The sequence below is a fragment of the Dendrobates tinctorius genome, unplaced genomic scaffold (genome assembly GCF_039654945.1).
Source record: "Dendrobates tinctorius isolate UK_male_01 unplaced genomic scaffold, ASM3965494v1 ptg000021l, whole genome shotgun sequence".
Taxonomy (NCBI): domain Eukaryota; kingdom Metazoa; phylum Chordata; class Amphibia; order Anura; family Dendrobatidae; genus Dendrobates; species Dendrobates tinctorius.
In genome coordinates, this window is record NW_027361689.1 from 29,724,654 (window position 1) to 29,749,551 (window position 24,898).

The 24,898-nt window shown below is 40.8% G+C and overlaps 1 protein-coding gene across 1 annotated transcript in view; it reads left to right on the top strand.

Annotated features, from left to right (window-relative positions):
* Positions 1-24,898, top strand: part of VSNL1 (visinin like 1) — a 182,892-nt gene that overhangs the window by 60,144 nt on the left and 97,850 nt on the right. The window contains exon 2 of the mRNA XM_073568266.1: positions 20,539-20,707. Coding sequence (XP_073424367.1) covers positions 20,546-20,707 — 162 coding nt within the window. The 5' untranslated portion in view covers positions 20,539-20,545. The remainder of the gene's footprint in view (positions 1-20,538; positions 20,708-24,898) is intronic.

The window sequence follows — 24,898 nt, forward strand, 5'->3', positions numbered from 1 at the left end:
CGGAAGTCAAGACAGGGACGTAACCCGCCATCTTTTTTCTTTACAAAAAAGAAACCTGCCGCCATAGGTGAGACTGAAGGACGTATGTGTCCTTTGCGCAGACTTTCAGCAATGTACTTCATAGCCAAGCGCTCAGGACCGGACAAATTAAACAGACGGGCTTTAGGTAATTTAGCCCCAGGGACCAGCTCAATAGCGCAGTCAAAGGGTCTATGTGGCGGTAATGTCTCGGTCTCGCTTTCGGAGAATACATCTTCGAAGTCCTTCAGGCATTCCGAAATACCTTAAAGCTCGACAAATGATACAGACACAGATTTAACAGGTTCAACCAGCAGTGCGGATTTATCACATAACTTAAAATCATTAAACCCCCATTGAACAATCTCCCCCGTTTTCCAGTTAATAACTGGGTTATGGCGTTGTAACCAGGGCATGCCTAACACCAACCCTGCAGGTGGATTGTCCAGCACAAAACAACTTAGGTTTTCCTCACGAGTTGCGCCCACCCTGAGCGAAAACAAGTCAGACATAAAGAGAATTCCCTCCTTAGTAAGGGGAGAGGAGTCAATGGCCATCACCTTGATCGGAACCTTGAGCCTAACTGTCCCTATCTTGCAGTGTGTGACCAATTGGGAGTCAATGAGATTAATCGATGACCCGCAGTCCACGAAGGCTGTAGAGGAAAAAGAACTACCGTCCACAAACAGTTCCACAGGCAGTAACACTTTAGAAAACGAGGAAAAGGGTACCTGAGGGTCTGAGTAGTCTCCCCGTTGACTACCCAGACCTAGTCGTTTCCCGCTGACCGGGTTGAAGATGGGCAATCAGGACACTCCCTTTTCCAATGTCCCGTTTTACCGCAGTAAAAGCATAACTGCTTGTCCTTCCGGCGTTTCCTCTCCGTATCCTTCAGGAGGGCGCCTACATCCATGAGCTCAGGGGCAGTCTCTTTTCCACTGGGAAACAATGGAGTCTCCACCTGCATCACCCCTCTGGCCCGCAGCCTGCGGTCCAACCGGACGGCCTGGGTCATGGCGTCCTCGAGAGAGTTAGGTGGGGGATGTAGCGCCAAGGCATCCTGCAGCCGCTCGGACAAGCCTCTGCGAAAGAGTCCTCGGAGTGCGGCATCGTTCCAAGAGACCTCTGCGGCCCAGCGGCGGAATTCAGTACAAAACCACTCAGCTGAGTGTTTCCCCTGACAGACACTCATCACCATGTCCTCTGCCAATCGCACTCGGTCAGGCTCATCATAAATGTGACCGAGGGCCTCAAAGAATGCATTCAGACACACTCTCAGGGGCAGTGGGAGAAAGGGAGAAAGCCCAAGCTTGTGGGGACGCTCTTAACAGAGACTTAACGACCCCAACCTTCTGACTTTCGTCCCCAGAGGAACGTGGTCTCAAACTAAAAAAAAGTTTGCACCCCTCCATGAAGACCCTGAACTCCTTTTTGTTTCCAGAAAAAAAGTCAGGCAGTTTAACAGGTGGTTCTGGGGACACCAAATCAACATCACTAGCCCCAGCCCCCAGAGACCCAGCAGCTAAAGCCCCCCGCACTGTCTCAGAAACCTGCTGCTGAGAACGAGCCAGAGCTTGCTGCTCCAGAGATAAACCCTGAAACATCTGACTCAGACTTTTCATCTGGTCAGCCAGAGACAGTATGGGATCCATAACTCTGCATAAAAAACCCCCCAAAAAACTTAATGGTCAGTTATAATGTCAGGGTCCTGGCAGCGCCGGCATACAGCCTCCGCTAAGCAGGGACTCACCCGCACCGTAGGGACCCCTGAGGACAAGAACAGCCGGAAAATAAAGATGCACAGGACCTGAATGTAGAAGTTTAGCAAGCCGGCATAGAGCCTATGGTCATGTGAACAGTCATGTGACTGCAAGGGGGCGGGGCTTAGCGTCCTGCTTTCAGGGAAGGTAGAAAACTCAGAGTAAGGCAAAGCAGAGGTCAAGCACAATACAGGCAAGCGAGGTACAGGAGGGATAAACAGACGGAAGGTCAGACAAAGCTAAAGGTCATACACAAGATATCAGTAAAGTACCAGGGATGAGACAGAACGGATAGTCGGGGCCAAGCAGAGATCAAAAACCAAACGGACGTAGAAGGTACCAAGCAGAATCCAAAGCAATATCCAGAGAACAGACCGAGTCATACACAGAGAATCAAGCAACCAGAACACAGCACTAACACACTCAGGGGTCACCACACAATACTAAGGGCGAAAGTATAACTGACGGGGGATGGGAGCTTCCTGAGGCTATAAGAAGCCTCCCCAGAACCAATGAGAGGCCAACATAATAGGTCCCAGGTGTGCAGGTGAGAGTCAGCACTGAGATCAGAACATTAACCCCAGAAGTGCCAGTCACCCAGCACTGGTATCATGACAGTTAGCTTCTCTAATCAGCCAAACTGTTTTCAGCTGTGCTAACATATTTGCACAAGGGTTTTCAAGGGCATTCTAACTATCCATTAGCCTTCTTACACAGTTAGCAAACACAAAGTACCATAAGAACACTGGAGTGATGGTTGTTGGAAATGGGCCTCTATACACCTATGAAGATATTGCATTAAAAACCAGACGTTTGCAGCTAGAATAGTCATTTACCACATTAACAATGTATAGAGTGTATTTCTGAATCATTTAATGTTGGCTTCATTGGAAAAAAACTTTGCTTTTCTTTAAAAAAAATAAGGACATTTCTAAGTGACCCTAAACTTTTAATGGTAGTGTCTATAATTAGCTACTGTGCAGTCAGCCATTGAAAAAAATAAATAAGCGAACACTGTGCACCCCTATTTGTGACAAATTAGCCACTCTCCCAAATAAAATTATAAATTCATCAGTCAGTGAGAATCCCCCATTCAATATATGTCTATTACCCATTGCTTCCCCCCATTAATTATCCACTGCAACCCCCCCTCAATTCATTGCCTATTGCGCCTCTCTTCTCCTCCCAATTCATTAGCCACTGTCCTCCTAGCCCCCTTAGTTCATTGCCCCAAGAACTCGCCTACGGACAATCTTGCATGGAGCCACTTCCAGGAGCCGCATCAGTCAGGATCCTGCTGAATAACAATCTCATAATTGCACTGGCTCCATCATAGAGATGGGCCAAAAAATGAAGAAAAATGCAGCACTCATGGAATCCGTTAAAAAACCATAGTCCTTTATTGAATTAGTTGGACAAGGTCGGCATGAGGGCTAGGTACGTGAGCAACCTGCAGGGAAAACAACTACAGCTGTTTCGCGTAACACACGCTTCAACAGGTCCACATCTGGACTATGGTATTTTAACTGATTCCACGAGTGCCGCATTTTTCTTCATTTTTTGGCTTTATACTACGTGTGGTGTCATGCAAGCACCGGATTAACAGTTTTGAATATCACCCAGACGCCCGGATTTCAGACATCCATGTCTCCACCAGTGAGTAGACTTTGCTTGAGTGACGTTTTGCTTTTTCTCTCTGTTTGCTTATTGCCATCATAGAGATGGTATCTGGCAGGAAGCGACACTACTAATTGAATATGGTAGGCTGCGGAAAGCCATCCATGCCTAGTCTTGCTCAAGATTATAATGGGGATAAAGTGGATATGGAGCCCCCCAGAGATATGTGCCCTGGGCAGTAGCCCACATTGCCTCACTGTAATCCGTCACTGTACAGGACTTTACTTTAGTCTTCTGGTGGAATTTTTTTCTGATTATAGAAAACAAATTGGACACTATAAACCTGCAAAACCATTGTAAGACTAGATACAGCGATGTGTAAAACAATTTTTTTTATAGTCCTTGTGTGTAGGACTTTTGCTTCCGTTACTGCTTTTAATTTTTTTTTTTTTTTTTTTTTTTGCTGTGTTTTCAACTCGGGCCACTGTGTATTTGTTCCTATTAATTCTATTTTCTGTCTTTGAAAAGCTGCCTGTCTCTTAATTCTCTTTCTTTTCAATGTTTTATTTATTGAAATTTGCCAGTTACATCAAAAAGGAAGCAATCAACAAAGTAGCTTAAGAAATTATTATATAACATACCACTTTTCGGGAGTTAAACAAGTGATTTGAAATATCAATACATGGCAAAAACTATTGATATACAGTGGTTTAAGGACAACAACAGCCTTAGGCTGTGTGCCCACGATGCGATTTTTAAGCGTTTTTGCCGCGATTTTCGGCGCAAAGACGTTTAAAAATCGTGTACAGAATGCACCCCATGCATTCCTATGGCATTCCGCACATGCTGTGCTAATGCTGCGCTTTTTTCCGCGGCGGAATCGCATTGCGGAAAAAATCGCAGCATGCTCATTCTTTTGTGCGGAATCGCAAAGAATTGCCGCGATTCCGCACCCATAGGAATGCATGAGAATCGCTTACTTCCCGCATGTGGCTATGCCCACCATGCGGGAAGTTAAGCGTCTCATGTGCGGTTGGTACCCACGGTGTGGAGGAGAGGAGACTGTCCTCCAGGCCCTGGGTACCATACCCCTGTAAAAAAAAGAATAAAAAATAAAAAATCTGGGTATATTTACCTTCCGACGTCCCGCGCTGCCATCCCGGGCCACAGCGTTCCCAGTAATGCCTTACGGCAAGGTCCTGTGATGACGTAGTCTCGCGTGACTCTAGCGGTCTCGCGAGATCGCTATAGTAACGCGAGACCAACGTCATCACAGGTCTCGCAAGGCATAGCTGGGAACGCTGAGGCCCGGGATGGCAGCGCGGGACGTCGGAAGGTAAATATACCCCGATTTTTTTAAAATTTTTTTTATCATTTTTAACATTTTATCTTTTACTATTGATGCCGCATAGGCGGCCTCAATAGTAAAAAGCTGCTCACACTCGTCAAACACTATGTTTGACGAGTGTGACCAACCTGTCAATCACTTTCCAAGCGATGCTTCAAATCGCTTGGAAAGTGCTTGAGAAAATTGCGTCAAAATCGCGAACAGAATCACGGTAAAATCGCGGTGAAAAAACCGCGCAATTTCTGGGAAGGAGTCCAGTTTTCACTATGCGTTTTAAAACGCTATGTGGGCACATAGCCTTAAAGGAACTTTCAGTAGCAAGATATATTTGGGTTCAAATCCGGGTTCCTTCCATCCACACGCCCTGGCTACATCACATATGCCATGATGTCAAACAAAGATGAAAAAAAAAAACAGTATAGGGAGTAAAGGGACAGGAGGTCAAGCAGAGAAAGGAAGAAGTTGGAAGATAGGGGTGAGATATAGGGGCAGTAGGGGGAGGGGGGGTAGAGGGGAGCACTAGGCAACAAGGATTCTGTCTACACTGATAAAACCGAACAAGGAGGCCACTATAGCCTTATTAGTTTTTACTAATGGATCTGAATCGGGTCCATGGGTGCCATATTCTTTCAAAAACTGAAAGAGAGCCATTCACCAGGGCAGCTAGTTTGGCTACCTGATATAGCATGTCTACCTTTTCCTGTAGTTGGGATATAGATGGAGTAGTAGTTGTCTTCCAGTTCATAGGTATCAGAAGTTTCGCTGCCGAAAGAATGTTTTGAGTCAACAGAGCGGTATTCTTATGTCAAGTCGGTGACAGGAAATTTAAGAGCACTATCTCCGGTGTCAATGTAAGCTTTTTGCCCACAATTTTCCCGATATAATCCTCTACCAGGTGCCAGAACTGCAGCAGGGGTGGACAAGACCACCACATATGTAAGTTCCCTCCGAGTCCCAGCATCTCCAGCACCTAATAGTAGACCCCATCCGCCAATGAGTATTTTGTTTTGGTGTAATATACCATCTGGCGACTATTTTAAGTTTGAGTTGATTCCTAAATTGTCACTTTTGTTACTTCAAACTTTATATACTGTACACGAAAAATATATGTGACTATAAGACCCTTTGCAATATATCTTTTAGGCTACTTTTTCGCTGCCTCTTCACCTCATCATTCACTCAAAACCTGCTAAAATCTGCTTAGGTGAAAACATATTGTTCAACCTGCTCACTGAGTGATCAGGTTACAGCTGCCTATTGATGCCTGAGGATAGGGCAATCGGGATATCCAACCGTCCAGAAATTCCAGGACAGTCTGTAAAAATAGAGCAGTTTTTTGCCCTGTCCATAAGAAAAATGTAAGATTTCCGTGATTTTTTTTTTTTTAAGTTGAAGAAATTTGCAGATTATTTTGACTTTAATTATCATCATTTTACAGTTTACCGTGAATGCAACTGATGTCTCATATCAAAATTATGGGCTGTAGACCGGTATCACTTATAATGATTTTTTTATGGTTTTCCTATGTGTCCGAAAAAAATATTGTCTGTAAGTGTTTTTTTTATAAACTGTCCATAAAAAATAAAAGTCAAGTTGACAATGCTGAGGGCAAGGGAGAAGAGGTTGGATGAGCAGTGATTCAGATCATGCTACTGCTTACTAGTAAGTGTTTCATTTAATCCCAGAACTGGATTAACAGCTTCATTGCTCATTACTACTGCATAATGACCACTATGTGGCTGCTGCTTTTGAATATGTACTTCAGACAGACAGGAGAGCAAGAGTCGCTCATGTCTTTGGGTGCTGTGTATGGAAGTCATCAAAGACCATAGGAAATTAAAAATTGAGCCTACAGAGAGAATTTTTTTTAGCGTATTCAAGTCAAATGATGGCCAAAAATAATGTTTTTACTAATTCTACAGTGTTGCCTGAAACAACAGGTACACCAATAATCTAAATGCCTTGACCGGGGCGTTGAATCTTTTTACCATCCTCTTTTTTCCCTCCGATACCAAGTTCCCAGGACACATGGCTCCACAAACCTCTGCGTCCAGCTACATCTGTCTATTGTCACAGTGCAATAGGATGATGCCCCTGGATATCACAGTGCCTATTGTAAGGTATGCTTGAGATTATGTGGATCCACTAGGTCACAATTGGATTTGGCATAAGAAAAAGAGTCTTAAGAACCACCAGGAGTTCTTTAACCGTAATGGTCACAAGAGGGTGGAGGCATTTGCATAGGAAATTCCAAGGCGGCTTCCCAGCTGGCACATGGTTGGGCAGAAGACTCCAGGACAAAGAAACGAGGAGGTAGGCAAAAATCATAATTGAACAATGCATACATTAAGTCAGGTTGAGTTTGGTTGCAAATGGTCAGGGCAGACGGAAGACAGACAAGGTCTAGGTCAGTAACAGAAATCTTAGAAGCAGATGCCTAGTGCACAGCAAGAGCCAAAAGTACCTTCTAGTTTAGTCCAAGTGTCCTTAAAATCCAAGGCACCAGTAGATGGCAGTGGTGCATGACAGCTGTAATTGGGCAGTGCGATTTGGAGGAAGTGTGCCAGCCGGGAGGAAAATAGTGTATTGGGAAGGCGTAAGCCGACAATTGGTGACACACATCAGTGCTGTGGAGTCAGTAAGCCAAACCTCCGACTCCTAAATTTCCATGACTCCGATTCCACCAAATGGGCTCCGACTCCGACTCCACAGCCCTACCAGGGCTGTGGAGTCGGTAAGCCAAACCTCCGACTCCCACTCCTCAATTTCCATGACACCGACTCAGACTCCACCAAAATGGCCTCCGACTCCACGCTCCGACACACATATGAAACAGCATTGTTTGGTTTTTTTTTTTATTAAAAAGAAGACCTGATGCTAGTGGGGTGGGAAAGGGGCCTCATGATGTTGGGAAGGTTGTACGTGGCCAGAAGACATTAAGGCAGAGATGGGCAAAAAAAGGTTGATTATTGGAGACAACTTGGCCATTCTGATAGCTAGTTTGATTGTTTCAGTTGGCCAACCTGAAGACCATTTATTTAAGACATTAACCTTAAAAATTACAAATTTCTCAGTGCATTGGTTTCCTAACTTGCTGGATTAGTCCAAACCTGGTTCTTATCCCCCCTTATAAAGAATTATTGAAATACATTTTCAAGGCTAAATAAAATATTTTCTATAATAAATACTTGTTTTATATAACCATAATATAAATGCAGAAACATGAGCAAATGTGTCTTTATCTACCTTTGACTTCTTTATCAGCCAAAGTGCATTCCTGACAAGTGTGTTTTATCTGCTATTTCATTAATTCATCTACATTTACCGTACATGTTTATTGCTAGAGGAACCTTGCTTCTGAGCTGTGTCCTTGAATGTGATTTCTTTTGTCCTTTTTGTGCAGTTGTGATTTTTTTTTTTTTTTTTTTTTTTAATTCTATTCCACCCACGTTCTTTTGGCATTGTGTGATTGCGACCCTCTTTTAGTCCATTGCCATATGGAACACAAGATAACATAGAAATGTATTCCACCTATTGTTGTTTTGGAGGCTGGGGTTCATCTGTCAGATTTCTAAGCCTACTGATGAGGTCCTCAACCTTTTTGTATAAATAGATTAAATGCTATTATTATTATTACACTGATTAATGCTCAAGTTGTTGCCGGGGTCCTCGGACACTCGAATAAATAAGAAGATAAATTTCTACCAGTATTTTATAACCAATGTGGGCAATCAACTTTTCTAATGAGATCAGTTATCACAGAACTCAGAAGGATACAACAAAGTAATTATTGATCCCTTATACTTGTCATTCGGGCATAAAGAATCCCAGATACCAGGTATAAATTGTGCCTTAAAAACACTGTTTTGGGGTTTTTCCTCTAATAGTTTGTCTATACAGGGTATTATACATCACCTTTCCACTGAATCACTGGGGCTCTAGAGGTCTGGAAATGATTCCTCATCACTCAACCCCTGGTAAAAGGAGCTTGAGCTGATACTCAACTGTAGCTCTATTCAATGTCTATGTGACTGACTGAAGCAGTCAAATTCTGTGCTCAACCACCAAACTTCAACTCATACGTGCCACGGATTCTGGACTCGATTCCTGTGAGTGGTGGGTCAACTAGCAATCATACGTTGATCATCTATCCTGTGAGTAGGTGTTAAATGTCATTCACGGGGAAAAAACACGCTATTGTTTATTTGTAGTCTCATTGTATGGCCACAAATGGTTTTGCAAGAGAGGTCTTTTTGGTTCTCAAATTTTTAGAGACGTTTGTCCATCCCTATTTTGACATCAACTTCAAATTGCTTCTTTCATAGTAGAAGACACGTATTTGCAAAGGTTTTTTACGATATGTCACAGTGGTATTGTCCAAGTTGCTGGAACACCACCGTTTTCAACAGGGCTGTGGAGTCGGAGTCGGAGTCGTGGAGTCGGAGCTCATTTTGGTGGAGTCGGAGTTGGAGTCGGTATAAAATGGACCGACTCCGACTCCTAAAATATATAATAAATTGGGTACAGTAATTCAATGCAGGATGTGCTGAATATTTTTTCATAGGAGTTTGGGAAAGTTATGAAATGTCCTATAAATGGCTGTTATATTCCTGATCTAAGGCTACATTCACACACAACGTTTTTCCTGTGTTTTTTGAGGATACGTTTTTCAGCTGCAAAAGCTGATCATCTTTTTAAAAAACTGCATCACCTGAAAGGTTTTTGAGCTCATAGATAATGTTTTCAATAGCAAAAGCAGATTAGAAATCTGCTCTATCTATCCATTTATCCATATCTGTCTATCCATATCGTATCTGTACCAAAAAGAATGAAAACCGGGTAGTACACCAATATATATTCTGTTCTATCTAAACATCTTGATTATTGGATCATAAAAATGATTAAATGTCTGAGGTTCACATTGTACTACAATAAATTTTTCACTTAAATATAAGCAATATGTGTGGGAGTCGGAGTCGTGGAGTTGGAGTCGGAGTCGGTGTAAGGGAAATTGAGGAGTCGGAGTCGCAGGTTTGGCTTACCGACTCCACAGCCCTGGTTTTCAAGAACAAAGTGTCCCATCAACTGTTTTAATGAAGAGATGTCAGCCACCTCTTTATTACAGTCATTAAGCCCCCACTCGTAGGTTTGAATCATGGATGGGGTACGAAATATATGTAGCCCATGTAAGTTCAATAAGAAATATTTAGAAGTTTTGTCAAGTTTAAACAACCATTTCATTGGAGTAGGTTTCTCTGTTCAGAATACATATCCCTTGGCCAGAGTAGATTCAAAGAGTTCTGGAGGTCCTGTTCTGCATTAAACAGACTACTTAATGATTTGCCTGAGAACTGTTAGTGTTCCTTGATTTTGCTGTGGAAATATTGAGCACTTACTGCTAGGTCTCCTCTCGGCTTACAACTAATCTCTGATGAAACTTTTTGTGATCTGCATTGTGTTGAGAAACCCTTGTAAAGCAGGCCATACACGAGAGAGCTGTTGGCTGAAGCTCATTCATCTCTGCTAACTCCCCATACACTCAAGCCCTCTGCTCAGCCAAAAGTTTTGAATGGAAAGAGAGGAGAATGACACTGCCAGAAACCTCTACTGGCAGCTTATCTCGCCTAAATACAAAGGATCGGGAGTTGAAATTCCAACTACCTTTTTATATTCTTCCCCGACTGATGATGTTTGTAGGACACCATAGGCATCAACTAGTTGACCGGTACCCTGAAATCGATAGATTTGGCGAACTTCTATTTTGTTTGCTGTCTTAACTAGAAATTTTCAAAGCAGAGAAACCCTTAAGGAAGAACTCCATTTCAAAAGATCAGCAGAACTGATCCAGATGAAGTGTAATTAGATGCGAAACAGCTATAGCCGAGTGTGTCTTCACTCCTGTATTCCCATGTGATCTTGGAATAAAAAAGAACAAAATAATGCGTTAGTGGTGAGTGCCACTTATTTTTCTTCTCATATCCTTTAGGAAGATCTGCCTCCACTTTATTACTGATTCGTTTTCGGAAGTAGGACAAAACCTAATAGATAATCCCATACATAACAGCTGTTTGCTCGGCCGGCAGCTACCTCTCTCAACCCGTCCATGCACAGGAGAGCTCGGTCAGCAGAGTGCTTCTGTGTTTTCTATGAGAGAGACGCTGTAGAGGCTACTTCTCTCACTAGGAACATAAGGCTCAGCAGTCCAAAATCAGACGTGCTCTATCCTTATCTCCCTTGACATCATCTGTCAGGAGCCCCCAAATATAGAAGACTGTCGCCCGAGCCCGCTAATATCGGTGGATTTGGCTTATGTTGATCTAATGTGCACAGGGGCCATAAGAGATGATCATCATTGTAATTGGAGAATGAAAATCTGAAACAACCTGGAGGCGACAATAAGATGTGTTTATTACAGTCTAAGTATTATGACGGAAGGATATTGAGAAGACAACCCTTAGTCCACAGTGAAGGCGGGCTGGAATCTGACAGTTTCCATGATAACACTACCCAGCTGTGCTAATGCTAATGGACATTATTGAATAAAGGATGATAAGATAACACCTAATTCAAGTATAATTTGGATCTCATATCCAGTTAAGTCCTTTTATATTAAAACTGGGATCATTATACAGTAACTTCAGGGAAAGATAACTCTAATTAAAATGGTTCTCAGTGTTAACCTTGCATATTCCTGACTCCTTCAGTTAGACGATAGAGCCCATATAGTTACAATAATACAGTATACTATGTGGCCACTACTAGAACTACGGCACAAGTTCTGCAGAGGCTGGCGCCTATAAAGGTTCTTCGGGGGTTGTGACAATTATATGAACACTATTGGGCTGTCATTAATAATAACCCCTTCTGCATCCAATATTTCAATTTTCTCCTCCTCTTCCTCCAAGACAGATAACTTTTAGCCGGATGATATTTTTTATTAATGGGAACAGTTAAAATCTTGAGTGACACCATTCATTTTACCATGTAATGTTCTGGACAGTGAGAAAAAAATCCACATAGAATCAAAAAGAAATGTAATTCCAACATTTTTTTACTATGTTTATTGTATGGCATATATGACCTGGCATCAAGAATTTCTAAGTCTGTATGATCATGGAGATGCCAAAGTTCTAAAATTTCTTTTTTTATTTAGTTATTTTTTTTTTAGAGAGAAGTAAAAAAAAAAATTGTGTTTGTGTTGCCATTATCAGACGCTTTTTTAATTTTCAATCAATGAATCTACCGGAGGATGTTTTTTCGCGCACCGAGCAGTAGTTTTTATTGGTTCCATTTTGGGGTGTATGTGATGTTTTAATTGTCTTTTATTGCATTTTTTATTTTTGAGAGAGGAGCAGTAGCCAAAAACGTACATCTGACATTTCAATTTCTTCATCCCTTGTTGTGCATTTTAACCATGGTCTTCTCTCAAATTCGGCAACTTTCTAGTGTAAAACATAGAAGTATGGAGTGTAGATGCCGTCTCTCATTCATGGTGCTGTTGGTTCCCGTTAAATATTTATCGAATATTGAACATCGCCTACATTCAGAAAGTTTAATTTTCTGCTGTAATATGTGACTTGTTCAGATGACCTTATACCATGTTGGCTTCTAACTTTCAGGTATGGGCTGTAACCTAAATTATAGAGTGATTTGTAGAGACTTCCTGACTTTTTCTCCTTTTTGTAGGGTATAATTCGGTACAAATACCCCAAAAATTTTTTTAAAAAAATGATTGCATCTTCACTTACTTCTTCACTAGTGTCATGTCCCATGATTTAGAATCATAATTATATTGTTGTTTTTTTTATTGCTGTGTATAGATCTGTCCCTTTTAGAGGTTGTCTCCTCCCCCTTCGCATGTGACTCTCATTTCTGTAACCCCTCCCTTCTTCTCGATCTTTGAGTCTTTCTCCATCTTGGAGACACACGTTTATGCAGCTCTGTCCAAGGAAAGTCTCTTTTTACCTACTGTAACTGTGCATTATGCAAGGATTCAGCTGAGATTAAACCTCCTTCTGGACCCTTCAAACGTGCTCTTTTTCAGTTGAGTTTAAGCTATCTGCGGACATCACTAAACGTGAGTAATGGTAAACAGACGCCATGGGATGGCAGTCTATGCGCCCAACACTTACAGTTTGGCCATGAGGCAGAATAACAAGGTTGTCTTTTATTTTGCGTCCTGGCCATGCAATTTTTTAAAAAATAGGAGCAGTTCATTCTAATTATTCGAAAAGACAAAAGCCGGCACTCAGCCACGGCAAAGAGTCAAAAAATAGTTTCCTTTATTTCATAATGGTAGAAAATATTTTAAAAATGTGCCCATGCTAAGAATGGCGGGACAATTTTTAGTTTAGATGTGTTCTTAATTACAGTCACATCACTCTGAACCAACCTGTAAAAAACGGGTGCGTTTTTTTTTTTTTTTCGTTACTAAACGTAGAATGGGGCCACTTCCCATTTCGCGTCGTCCACAGTTATCACTTACTGCCCCTTCTGAGTGGATATGACCGCCACTGTTGTTGGGACCCTTTACCACCTTACTAGCTGTGTCTGTCCTAATAAATAATGGCCACAATCTTTCCTCTTTTCTTGGATATCGGCTTGGATGATTACCTCATCAGTTGGAAAAGCGATAATAACTTATTTCTGTAATGAAATTGTGGTTAATTACAACAATCCCATTGACGCGGCTGCGAAGGTGCGATCGCTTCCATCGTCCCTCGTGCCGGTGGAAATTAGCAGAAGTCAGGATTGGCTGATGGCCAATGTAGAAATGATTTCAGGCTTAAAGAGGATATCCAGCGAGTAAATGGGTGATACGAGAGATGTTACAAGCAGTCTGAAAATTAATACAGTTTGATGTTTGAGTCTGGGGAGTATTATGCTCTTGTTCTGTGTAAGTGCATTATAGGGCACCTCTGACAGAAGGTAATACGTAGGAAGCTGTCCGGTCAGGGTTAATGATGGAGGGATTCATTAGTCACCATTCCTTGGCTAGAGTATGTTTTTATTACTTTGGGAGCACAGTCATTAGTGTAAAAGTATTACATGTCAATGATATAGTTTGCTTTATCAAGAGCAGGACTTCTCCAACGTGTTCTTCTGGGGCCAAATCTTATTGATCTCTGGATCTTGCCAGCTGGTGACATCCATGCCAAAAAGTCTTCGTTTTGATGTCTCCGCATCCTCTGCACAATGGTGCCACAATTCCCAAGTGCCGCTCTATTACCAACAGTGTTGCCGGTACTTTCATGGTCTTGCGTTTTCTGCAGAAAGAACGCGGTTGCCCTCCTTCTTGCCATTTTGTTTTGTGCCTAAGAACATGGCGATCTGTGATCAATTGCCTCTTCTAGAACTTTACTAGAGCAATGTGGGCATATGGGGAGGGCATGCCTGGACTGACCTAAAACCAGGACACTTGATTAGTAAAACCTGCCCAGCAGTTTCAGAAACATTGATCAAGGTCCCTCAACCTTTTTTTAGTCTAGTAATCCCTAAAGAAATTTTTATCCAAAAAGCTGTGGTCCTTCAGTTATCAGCAAAATGCCTCCGCACTGTGATCGTAAACCCTATCCTCCTTCCTCCTTTTGAATCATAGAATCGTAGAGTTGGAAGGGACCTCCTGGGCCATCTGGTCCAACCCCCTGCTCAAAGCAGGATTCGCTAAATCATCCCAGTCAGATGTTTGTCCAGCCTCTGTTTGAAGACTTCCATTGAAGGAGAACTCACCACTTCTCGTGGCAGCCTGTTCCACTCATTGATCACTCTAACTGTCAAAAAGTTTTTTCTAATATCTAATCTGTGTCTCCTCCCCTTCAGTTTCATCCCATTGCTTCTAGTCTTTCCTTGTGCAAATGAGAATAAAGTTGATCCCTCTACAATGTGACAGCCCTTTAGATATTTGTAGACAGCTATTAAGTCTCCTCTCAGTCTTCTCTTTTGCAAATTAAACATTCCCAAATCCTGCAACCTTTCCTCACTTTTGCAAACACCCAGAAGCAGACGGGAGGCGTGACATTACAGATCCCGCCCATATTTACTGCAGCCGTAAAGTGAGCTACCAGTGCACTGGGTTATCATGTCAAACGTAAGAATTTGCTCCCCCTAGTTTTTCAGATTTTATACCATTAAAAAAAAAAAAAATATATATATATATATATATATATATATATATATATATATATATATAATATTTTTTTATTAGCACTTTAATTGTTGACATTTTTATCCCTTTAAGCGAAAATACACAGCTGTCAATTTTATTGTCCTTAATCCCTTCTAATTATGTATGTAATGTCATGACAATATATTAAAATACTCACCGATTGACTTTTTCTCTGTTTTCCTGCTCTGGTTATTTTCTTGGCCCACATAGCCGCTTACACAGGGTCTACTGAGTAGAGTGATAGCTACTTTCCCGGTATAAGTCCGAGGCTCAGACCCAGGCTCCGTAGATCTACATTAAAAATGCAGCTTCCAGATCCCACTTGAACCTTTATTTGTGAGGTCATGGGGCCAAAAGAGGACAGGAACGCCGCTGAAAACCGAGGGTCTATTAACCAATCGTACATACATAGTAACATGGTTAGTAAGGCCGAAAAAAGACATTAGTCCATCCAGTTCAGCCTATAAAATTCTGTCAGAATAAATCCCCAGATCTACGTCCTTCTAAAGAACCTAACAATAATTGCCACCATTTAGTCCACAATTAGTGCGGACTGCAGCCAGTGCTTATTTATTACCACTATTCCCAGTACAATTGATGCTTACATTCTGGCCACAAACCATAATTCATACCGACGGCCAAACTACAGTGAACGTCACTTCCTATAAAAGCTCAATGCTGCCACCCCCTATACAGGGTCTGTCCACGGTTTAAAGCGACATATCGACAAAGATCCCTACATTGTCAGCTCACCTCAAAAGGGGTGTCCCATCAGGATATCATATCAAATTCTGCCTATATACCCTATTTGTATTTTTGTATGTGAATATTATGATCTTACAGTGGAAATACTACAAGGTCATACTACGAAGATCTAAATTGTTACGACTCAGTACATCCTTTCCACTTGCACTTGGTCCTTTATATAAAGATTTATTTTAGAATCTTCTCCTTTTTTTTAATTGCAAGCTCCAATAGACAAAGCCCTAAACTCACACATACTTCTATGTTGCAGTTTCTCTACTCTTTCGTGCTATATCAGTTTGCAGCACAGTCTGGGTCAGGACTACCAATAACGGCGCGTTCACACGTCCGTACAAGTCGGTCCGGGATCGGACTGCAATTTTTGGATTGGCCGTGAGTCTCCTGACCATAGCGTATCCACTTCATAAATTTCTATGAAGCTGTCACTCTTGCTCTGGGTTCACCCCGGTCAGTCCAAACATTGCAGTCTAATCTCGGACCAGTTTATACGGACGTCTGAATGCTCCCTTATTCGAAATCGGGTGGAAAATTAAATGGGTATTGCTTAAATTCATATCACTAAATGTAAAATATTTTGGGAATATTTTTTGTATTTTGCATTTTTAAACAAAATCAATTCAATATAACCAGCAAATAGTAGTGGCCAAATGCACAAGGCTGCACCTAAGAAAAAAGCATGCAAGCTCAAAAATAGGTTAAAGAACACACATTTTTTGTTAAATAAACCTTATAAAGTATTCCAAGTAAAAATAAAACAAAATATACATGACACAATTAAAAATGGTGGGCGGAGAAGGACAGCTAGTAATAGAAGTATAGTCCAAGTCAAAAGTACATCCATTGTCAAATGTACATTAACAATAACATCACTAATAGTCGTATAGAATTTAGAAATGACTATTTGAAATAGTAAAAGAGGACAGTACAAAAGTCAAGAATCAAAGAGGTGACTTGGCTATTAAATGCAAAAAAACAGTTGAAAACCATATGTGAGATAATAAGAACTGGAAGAGCCTAAATATAAGGCAAGCAAAAGCTGTGAATTGTTCACCCACCAAACACACTCTACGCACGTTTCGCTAATTGCTTCTTCTGTGGCTTTGTGTATGTTTGTTTTTTTTATTAGCTATACTTTTTATTGTCTATTTGAAGGGAACCTGACAACAGCATCAACAACTATTAATGAATGAAATGTCTACGTTTGTATTTTAATGATGATTTCAGGCAACCTCATTATATGGGCAAAGTTTATAGAATATCGCGATTATCACTTTTTACAAAGTTATTTCTCTGCATATTCTTTTGAATAGGACTAGCCCAGTAGTCCAAGCGGTGTCTACTACATGCAGACTAGTCCTGCCTAATCTCCTGTTAGTACCCCCACTAAGGCTTGTATTCACACTGTACATGCCCCAGAAGTTTGTTGTAGCAAACACCTCTAGGATCAGTTTTTGTGGCAGGCGTTTTATATTTTATGGACCGTGATTTGTTTTTGTTTTTTCGTGGTCATAAGCAGAATTGCAGGTTTGTGAAACCACTAATTTCTGAAAAAGTATAATCTTTTTTACAGATCCTTTTATTTCACTAGATAGAATGGCATGTATAATGAGGTTTTTTATTTCTCGGGCATGTAGAATATCCCTTTAGGAAAGCGCTGTATTCATAATTAATGTATCAGGGTTTCCGCAAGTGTATCAGGTCAGACCGCCATGGGACTGAGATTGTTTGAAGATTTATTTTCAGCGTATTTATATCCTTGAAAATCATGGCAAAGAGATTTATTATTTTATTGTGATCTGCATAATGCGGCATTGTGTTAGGCTGCAAAGATTTATTGTTTATTGGAAGCACAAATACTGATTGTTGGAGTGAGCTGTTTTCTCTGGCGACAGGCGGGCAGGTCAGACTGACGGTTTGCCGAGTAAGTCATGTAAGCCGCCTCTCATCGTCAGATTTTTATTTTTTTTCTTTTGTATTCCACTTTGTTTAGTAACAAAAACTTTCAACTGATAATACACTTGATTCTACTTCCGGTAATACATTTGAGTCTTCTCCCGTTTTCTCCGATGTTCTGGTCCATGGCTGCATCTATAACCTGCCGGCTCATCGTGTGGAGCGGCGGCTACTCTCTATAAAATTCAGCCTCGTTCTTAGTCTCATAGGGTTGCATTGAGAAAATTCCAAAAGTGACCTTCACTCCACACAGAAACCACTGTGTACTGTAATTCACAGATGCAGTCACTTGGTCCTGCAGTGGACCAGAGCGCCGCTGAAACCAGGAGAAAATGCCTACCATTCGGTATTTTACTACCTTCATAACACACACATGATGGCTAACAATCTGGCAAAGAAAAAAAAATCACTAGAGTGGGGCTTAAAGTTTGGAGATATCAACCCACCAGCATGATTTTGTGTGACTGAGGTTTAGGGTCTTAAACAAACCTGTGTCAAAATCGTCTGTTTTTGGGATTAAATGGGAATTGAGTCCAGCATGTGCCATGAAGGGAGGTGTACAGTCCTTGGCTTCAGCATGGCCCAGTGCAGATGGGCCAAGTTTTTTTAGTACTCAATACTGAATCAGTAGGTAAAACGCCTAAGCACCGAAATGACGACGGAGAATGAACATCCTTGATACAATAAGTGAATATTTTACTTTGAACCCATAAGAAAAGGTCCAACTTTTCAACCAACAATGGTCTTTATCAAGGACATTTGTATTGTAAAGAAGCCCAGTATTAGGTAGATTGCGCTGTGTGTGGGCCAAAGCCACAGACCCGCACAAAGCCTCATTGGTCTCGTACCTGGCTCCACTACAATACAAATGTCATTGATAATATCTATTCATTTATTCCAAAAAGATCTCTGTTCTCCATCATCAATTCAGTGCCAAGGTTTTTGCCTACATTACATCAGGACTTCGGTCCTTTCCTCAAGCCCGTACATTTCAGAAACAGTAGTGAGAGTCTTTCCTCCAGAATCTAGTACTGAATCAGCCCATTTTGACATTGACCTGTCGTACATGACTTGTTTTTGGTTTAGTGGTCCCAAACCTATTGATAAGTTCTGTTTACTTGTTCCCTGATCCTATCTTGGATAACTGTGTAATCTCAATTAACATTAATTGGAGAGAGGTGTGAATTTCCTGGATGAGTCCACCACTGGCTCTTGTCCAAAGACATGGAGATGACCCTGAACATGATGATGTCAGGAGTGTCTGTTCGTCACGGGTGGACTGTGCTATTCTTACTGATTAAAATGATGAAAGCATCAATAAGTATAAACAAAAGGCCCCTTAAATAAAAAAATTAAATAATCCATCCCCTAGGATACCCTTCAGAACCATCCAACAGACATGAATTCATTTTACATGAGCTTCAAAAATTAACTCAAATTATACAGAATATATTTAACCCCAAATAATGTCATCAGTGATTTACATGAGAAGAAAACATGGCACTTCTGGAAAAAATATAATGGTGTACAAGTAGGATAACTGAATCTGTCAACTGTGATGTAGAGACACTAGGCGCTCTCTAGTCTTAGCAGTGGACACCGCAGAACTTCTTAGCCCTACCACACACTGTTCTCCTTCATTCAGATGACTGACGAGCAAATTTTTCTGGTTTTGCCACGTTTAATACATTTCCATTGAATAAACCTACAAGAGTGCCAAGTATATCATCAATACCAGTGATGTAGGCCTATGCAACCCTACCTATTTTTCTTGACCTAGCTGTCCACACGTGTGGCCACCTTTTCATTCAGTTTCCGTCACCTGTTAGGGAACCTTCACTTTGACAATTTTATCAGACATTTCAGAAATATATCTTGTGGATGTACCTTCAATATCTATGGTGGGAAAAAAACACAAATCATGCAGTCTTAGAAGAGGCTGGGGGTAAGTTCAAGTAGGAAATTTCTTGCGTCTCCATTGACCTTGACAAATCTTCACATATCACATGGTTCCTAGATGCCGCAGCCTCGGTTATGGTAGATGTTTAGATGTTTGACACAGAGTTTTCTGTTTGGATGTTGTGGGGGTGATCTCTTAAGGTGAGATCACAGCGATTGCCTGTCCCTGACCTGATAAATATGAGCCGAGTGCATGCATAAAAGATAGACATCGGATACAAAACCAGATGCGTTCTCTTCTCTCGGCAAGAGTTGGCACAGAACTGACTTTATTAGTACAGAACAAAAGATCATGTAGCAGTGGCACATCTTCTGAGCAACCATCATGTCAGTCTGCGATTGGTCCATGTTAGGTCCATTCCATATATAGTCTTCAGTGTTATCCATTTCACATTCCAAGTATTCCTTCCAGGGCGTAGTTCCAGGATGCAGACGCCATCTTGCCACACCATATCTGAACTAGCTTATGTAAGATTAATAATTGATTTCATTAGTCATTCTCTCCTTCACAATGTCATCAGTGCTATGTGTGAAGGGGGCTGGCAGACCGTCTCAACAACCATTGAAAAGAAAGGGCTGGTGTAAGCAGTCCCCCTCACATACAGCACTGATAAACATATTAAGACAAGAAACATCAAACTCAAGCAGATGGTGGAGCTGTCGTAACTGCACTGATATCTGATGATCGGGACATCGTTCATAAGAGAAAGACATAAGTATTTTTTTTAAGGAGCACATCTAAACATAATTGTTTTTGCAACTGGAAATTCCCTTCAAGTGTTCCTAATAATTTTTATTTGGCTTGGACTATGAATTGAAGGTGTCTAAAGATGACTACACTAGAGGTAGAAAACATTAAAATTGTCATATGTTCTATGTATAGAATGTGGTAAAATGTATTATAGTTATTATATAGTGAAATTGAAGTAACTGATCCAAATTTTTATTTTTAGAACTACAATGGGTAAACAAAACAGCAAACTTGCCCCTGAGGTGATGGAAGATCTGGTGAAGAGCACAGAGTTTAATGAACATGAACTGAAACAATGGTATAAAGGTTTCCTTAAGGACTGCCCAAGTGGAAGACTCAACCTTGACGAGTTTCAGCAACTCTACGTAAAGGTAAGTTACATCTATGTCTGAGTCATGTTTCCTGTTTTTCCGACCAGAGATGGACCAGTCATCCACTAGAGACACTTTGGGATCTGAATCATCTCATACCAAATAAGTGGCTTTTAAGATCCTCAAGGAGCTTTGTATACGACTGTTGACATACTTCATCTTCTACGTGAACGTCATTCTTCTTCTAGAAGTAGAGCATTGATGATTTTTTGTGCAAACTTCTCGTATTAGTAAGATAAAATGTTCACACGCTGAAGTCAATTTGACAAACAATATGTAGTTTATTTATCTTGTGTCCATATGATCCAGATTTATATTTTTAAAAGGAGATGTAGAGGAAAAAAAAAACATGGCTGCTTTTTTTCAGAAATGGTCTCATAGCTGTTCTCGGGTTTTCTGCGTGTTAGGGTATGTTCACATGAAGTTATTTCAGGCTTCCAAGCAGAAAACACTTTAGAAAACACCGATTTGTTTTTTTCGTGACCCTCACTTTTTTTCTTGGTGTTTTCTGTAGACTTTTTGGGGGGCTTTTTTCATAATTTTTGGGTGAGTTTTTGGACCTTTTTTTGACCCCTATGAATTAATAAAATGTTAGCCTTTTTTAAGCTGAAACAATGAAAAAAATGTTAAACATTTACTTCTATTGTAAAGTATGGATCATATTCCTAGCGGAAAACTCCTGAAGCATGGTTGGCTCACTTTTTTCAACCACTTGGCATTTTTGGAAACCTAACTTCTTTTGGAAGCTTTTAAAAGATGCTCAAAAGCCTGACCATATGAACAACAAGTTGTTTTTGTTATGGCAATGAACAGGAAGAATGTTTCGAATGTTTATTCAGCGCCATATTAGGCATTTTTTGAAGTGGACCTGCTCAAGAAATGTCTAAGAAAAATGTACTGTGAACATATCGTCAACGCTGATCACTTCAGTTGCATTGAGCTATATTACAAGAGGCAACCACTGGACCTGTTTAGTGCTGTTAATGAAAAAGAACAGTCATGGTTTTCTATCACTGCAGAATCTCATTAAGTCTAGGGCTCCACTGCAACTTTTGGTTGCCGTAAAATCTAATTTTCACAATGTTTCGCATCCATGTTGGAAACCTTATTATCGTCGCACCGGTTTCTCCCCCATAGTAAAACCATAAAATAAACAGGCAGACATGGTTTTACATGTAGGTACACATTCACACTATGGCCATATAACAGACAAAACTTAAGATAAAAACAAAAATTGCAAATACCCTGTAGTAAGTGAATAAACAGTAATAGTACTTGTAAATGACATAAGGTACCTAGTTGACACTGTTTTGATTAAAAAAAAGCATAAAAGCCATCCCACTGACAAGCTATATCCAATCGGGACGGTCCCATCTCTAGTGATAAACCACACCATATATCAGCAGACCTCAATGTACATGGGGGCAGAGCAGAAGAGCAGAAACGGGGCACGACTGTTCAGACACCTGCCCATGGGAAGCTGCATAGACAAAATGCTCAGCCCAAAAAACGTTCCCCTGTTTTATAAAGTACAAAAAAATAAAGCTAAACCAAATAAAGGAGCCGGAACATACAGTATGTTGGTACAAGTGCAATGTGTAGGTGGGCATTCACACTGTAGCCATCTAACAGACAGATATGTAGTTGTATCTTTTAACTGCTCTATTTGTGTACATGGACTTCATAGAGAGGGATTCTCCTTTATGTGCCAAAATATTGAGCCACTCTGTAAGTAGGTGTTCTGCTCTGAGGACCTGGCACGTCAATGGGTTACGTGGATGACCATTCATTTTAGGGTAGTTGTGGGGTAAAATATATGCCTGGAAATTAGATTTTCCTACCGAATATAACTAATTGGCGGGTGTGAAGCTGCCTTCATTTTTTTAAACCGAGTGGTCTTCCTGAAATCGGCTATATAAAGGAAAAGTTAAATGTAAGCTACACACACAGGCAAAACTGTTGTTATCCTTCAGGTAAAGTAAGAAAAACCCACAATGGTCAATGAAATAACTTGAAACTGACAAAAGTAATTTTCTATTTAAATTTACTGATTATCAGCTAATATAAATCAGACATTGATTTTCAATTGTGGTTCAACAGAAAAATAATTAAAAAAGAAGCAAATTAAAGTATTGAAAGGAATGAACATAATTTACCCATAGAAACATGCTAAACTATGGTTTGCCCTGTAATTGGCATCACAGATGTCTACAAAATTGTAATCAGTCTGTCTATTTGAAGGCTGAAAAGTAGTCACTGTGCTGTTTGTTATCATGGGAAACATGGACCAAAGAAAGGTAGCGAGAGAGTTGTCTCAGGAGATTAGAAAAAAAATTATAGACAGCAATGTTAAAGGTATATTGATTATGAAAACCTTGTGCTTTTTCACAAAAACCCAAATATAAGAGAAGTTACTCATACTCAGTACTTTTATTCCTTTTTTCCTGTAGATCCTTGTGATATTAAATAAAATGATGGTTACCCTTTAAACTGTCTGATTCGGCCATTAATCAGAGCCGCTGCCATTTAATAGTACATAACATTGAGAAACGTCTTCTGGAAATTCCTACTTTCCGATGAGGCCTCCCCTGTAAATGTCTCATTATAGGGGACTATATACTGTATTATATTTTTCTTCAGAATGTAGGTAGATACATTAGTAACTGGCACTTTAAGTCTTGTCTTCTCGTGGGCGACATTTTGGCAGGTGTTGTAAATTCCGATGGTGTCCACAGCTATTTCTCACGATGAGTGATGACAAACCAGTCATAGGCAACTCCGTAACTATCAAGCGTTAATTTACAAATGGGCTCTTAATGGCTGTTCTGTATTTCTGAACATCTGCCATATCTATTCATAGACGCACAGATGGAACCATGGATCTCACCACAGAATAAATCGTTATAGATATTTTAAGGTGCGGGTTATCCAGTTACCTCCGGAGTACTGCCCACACTTTGTACAGCATATAATGCATTTCAATTCACATTACTTCAACCCCTTTAAGGCCGGGATCACACACAGCGAGATACGGCCGAGTCTCGCAGGTTAAAACCAAGCTCTGACGCCGGCACTCTGGAGTGGAGCGTGCAGCCGCACAGCAATACATGGAGCTGCACGCTCCGCTCCGGATTGCCGGTGCCAGAGCTTGGTTTTAACCTTCGAGACTCGGCCGTATCTCGCTGTAGTGTGACTCCGGCCTAATAGCGTTTTTGTATAAATAGTTACTTTTAAAGGGGTAGTCCAGTCTTCCCAAATTTTTACCCATTCCCTGGATAGATAATTGCAAGATCAATGTGGATCCCACTAATAGGACTCCCATTGAGAGCAAAAATAAGTTACTTGTGACTCTATTGGTTCTTCTATGTCACTAAGGGTCTCTTTACACTGTAGTGATGGGCAGTCTGGCTCTTTTTGGTAATCTGGATCACTAGAAAGATCCGGCTCTTTTGGATCCTAAAACGATCTCTATAAAATGTGTTCACGCCATATTTAGGATGATGTTGACGCATCCGAAACTGTATTTTTCTAGGACTAGATTGTAACTACAGTTTTTCTCTTCATATTCTTGCTCAATTTTTTGTTTTCCCTTCCTTGCCTAAACGATTTACTACTTCCTAATTACTGAAATAGTATTAGTCACTGAAATACCTGTTCCAGGTTCTGCAGGTCCTGTATCCTGCATTCTCCATTTCGTAAGTCATTCACAAATCAAAGACATAATAAAAATTTGTTATAAAATTTTGTAGCAGAACAAAGTCGATCATTTTAAATTACATCTTGTAGAGAGTTAAGCCGGCCATACACATTAGACGGCTGTTAGCCGAACAATGCTTTGGCTGATCGTACGGCCGGCGGTCTTCTGAGCTGACTCTTCCATACACTGTAGTACTCCTGTGTTCTCTATTAGAATGTCGCCAACAGACATCTCTGCTTATCTCGAGAAGAGCAATTTGATTGGCTGTTCAAAATCAGACATGCTTGAGCAACATCTTCCCTGACTATGAGTTGGCTATCTCCACCATACACAGTAGACTGTTGGCCGAACCCATCGATATTGGCGGGTTCGGTCAACATTAGTCTGATGTATATGGGGATCTTTAGAAGCCTAAGGAATCTGACCCTCCCACAGGCTGAGAAAAGCATCTCCTAAAAGAACCTGACTTAAAAAATGCTGTAAATGAAAACAAA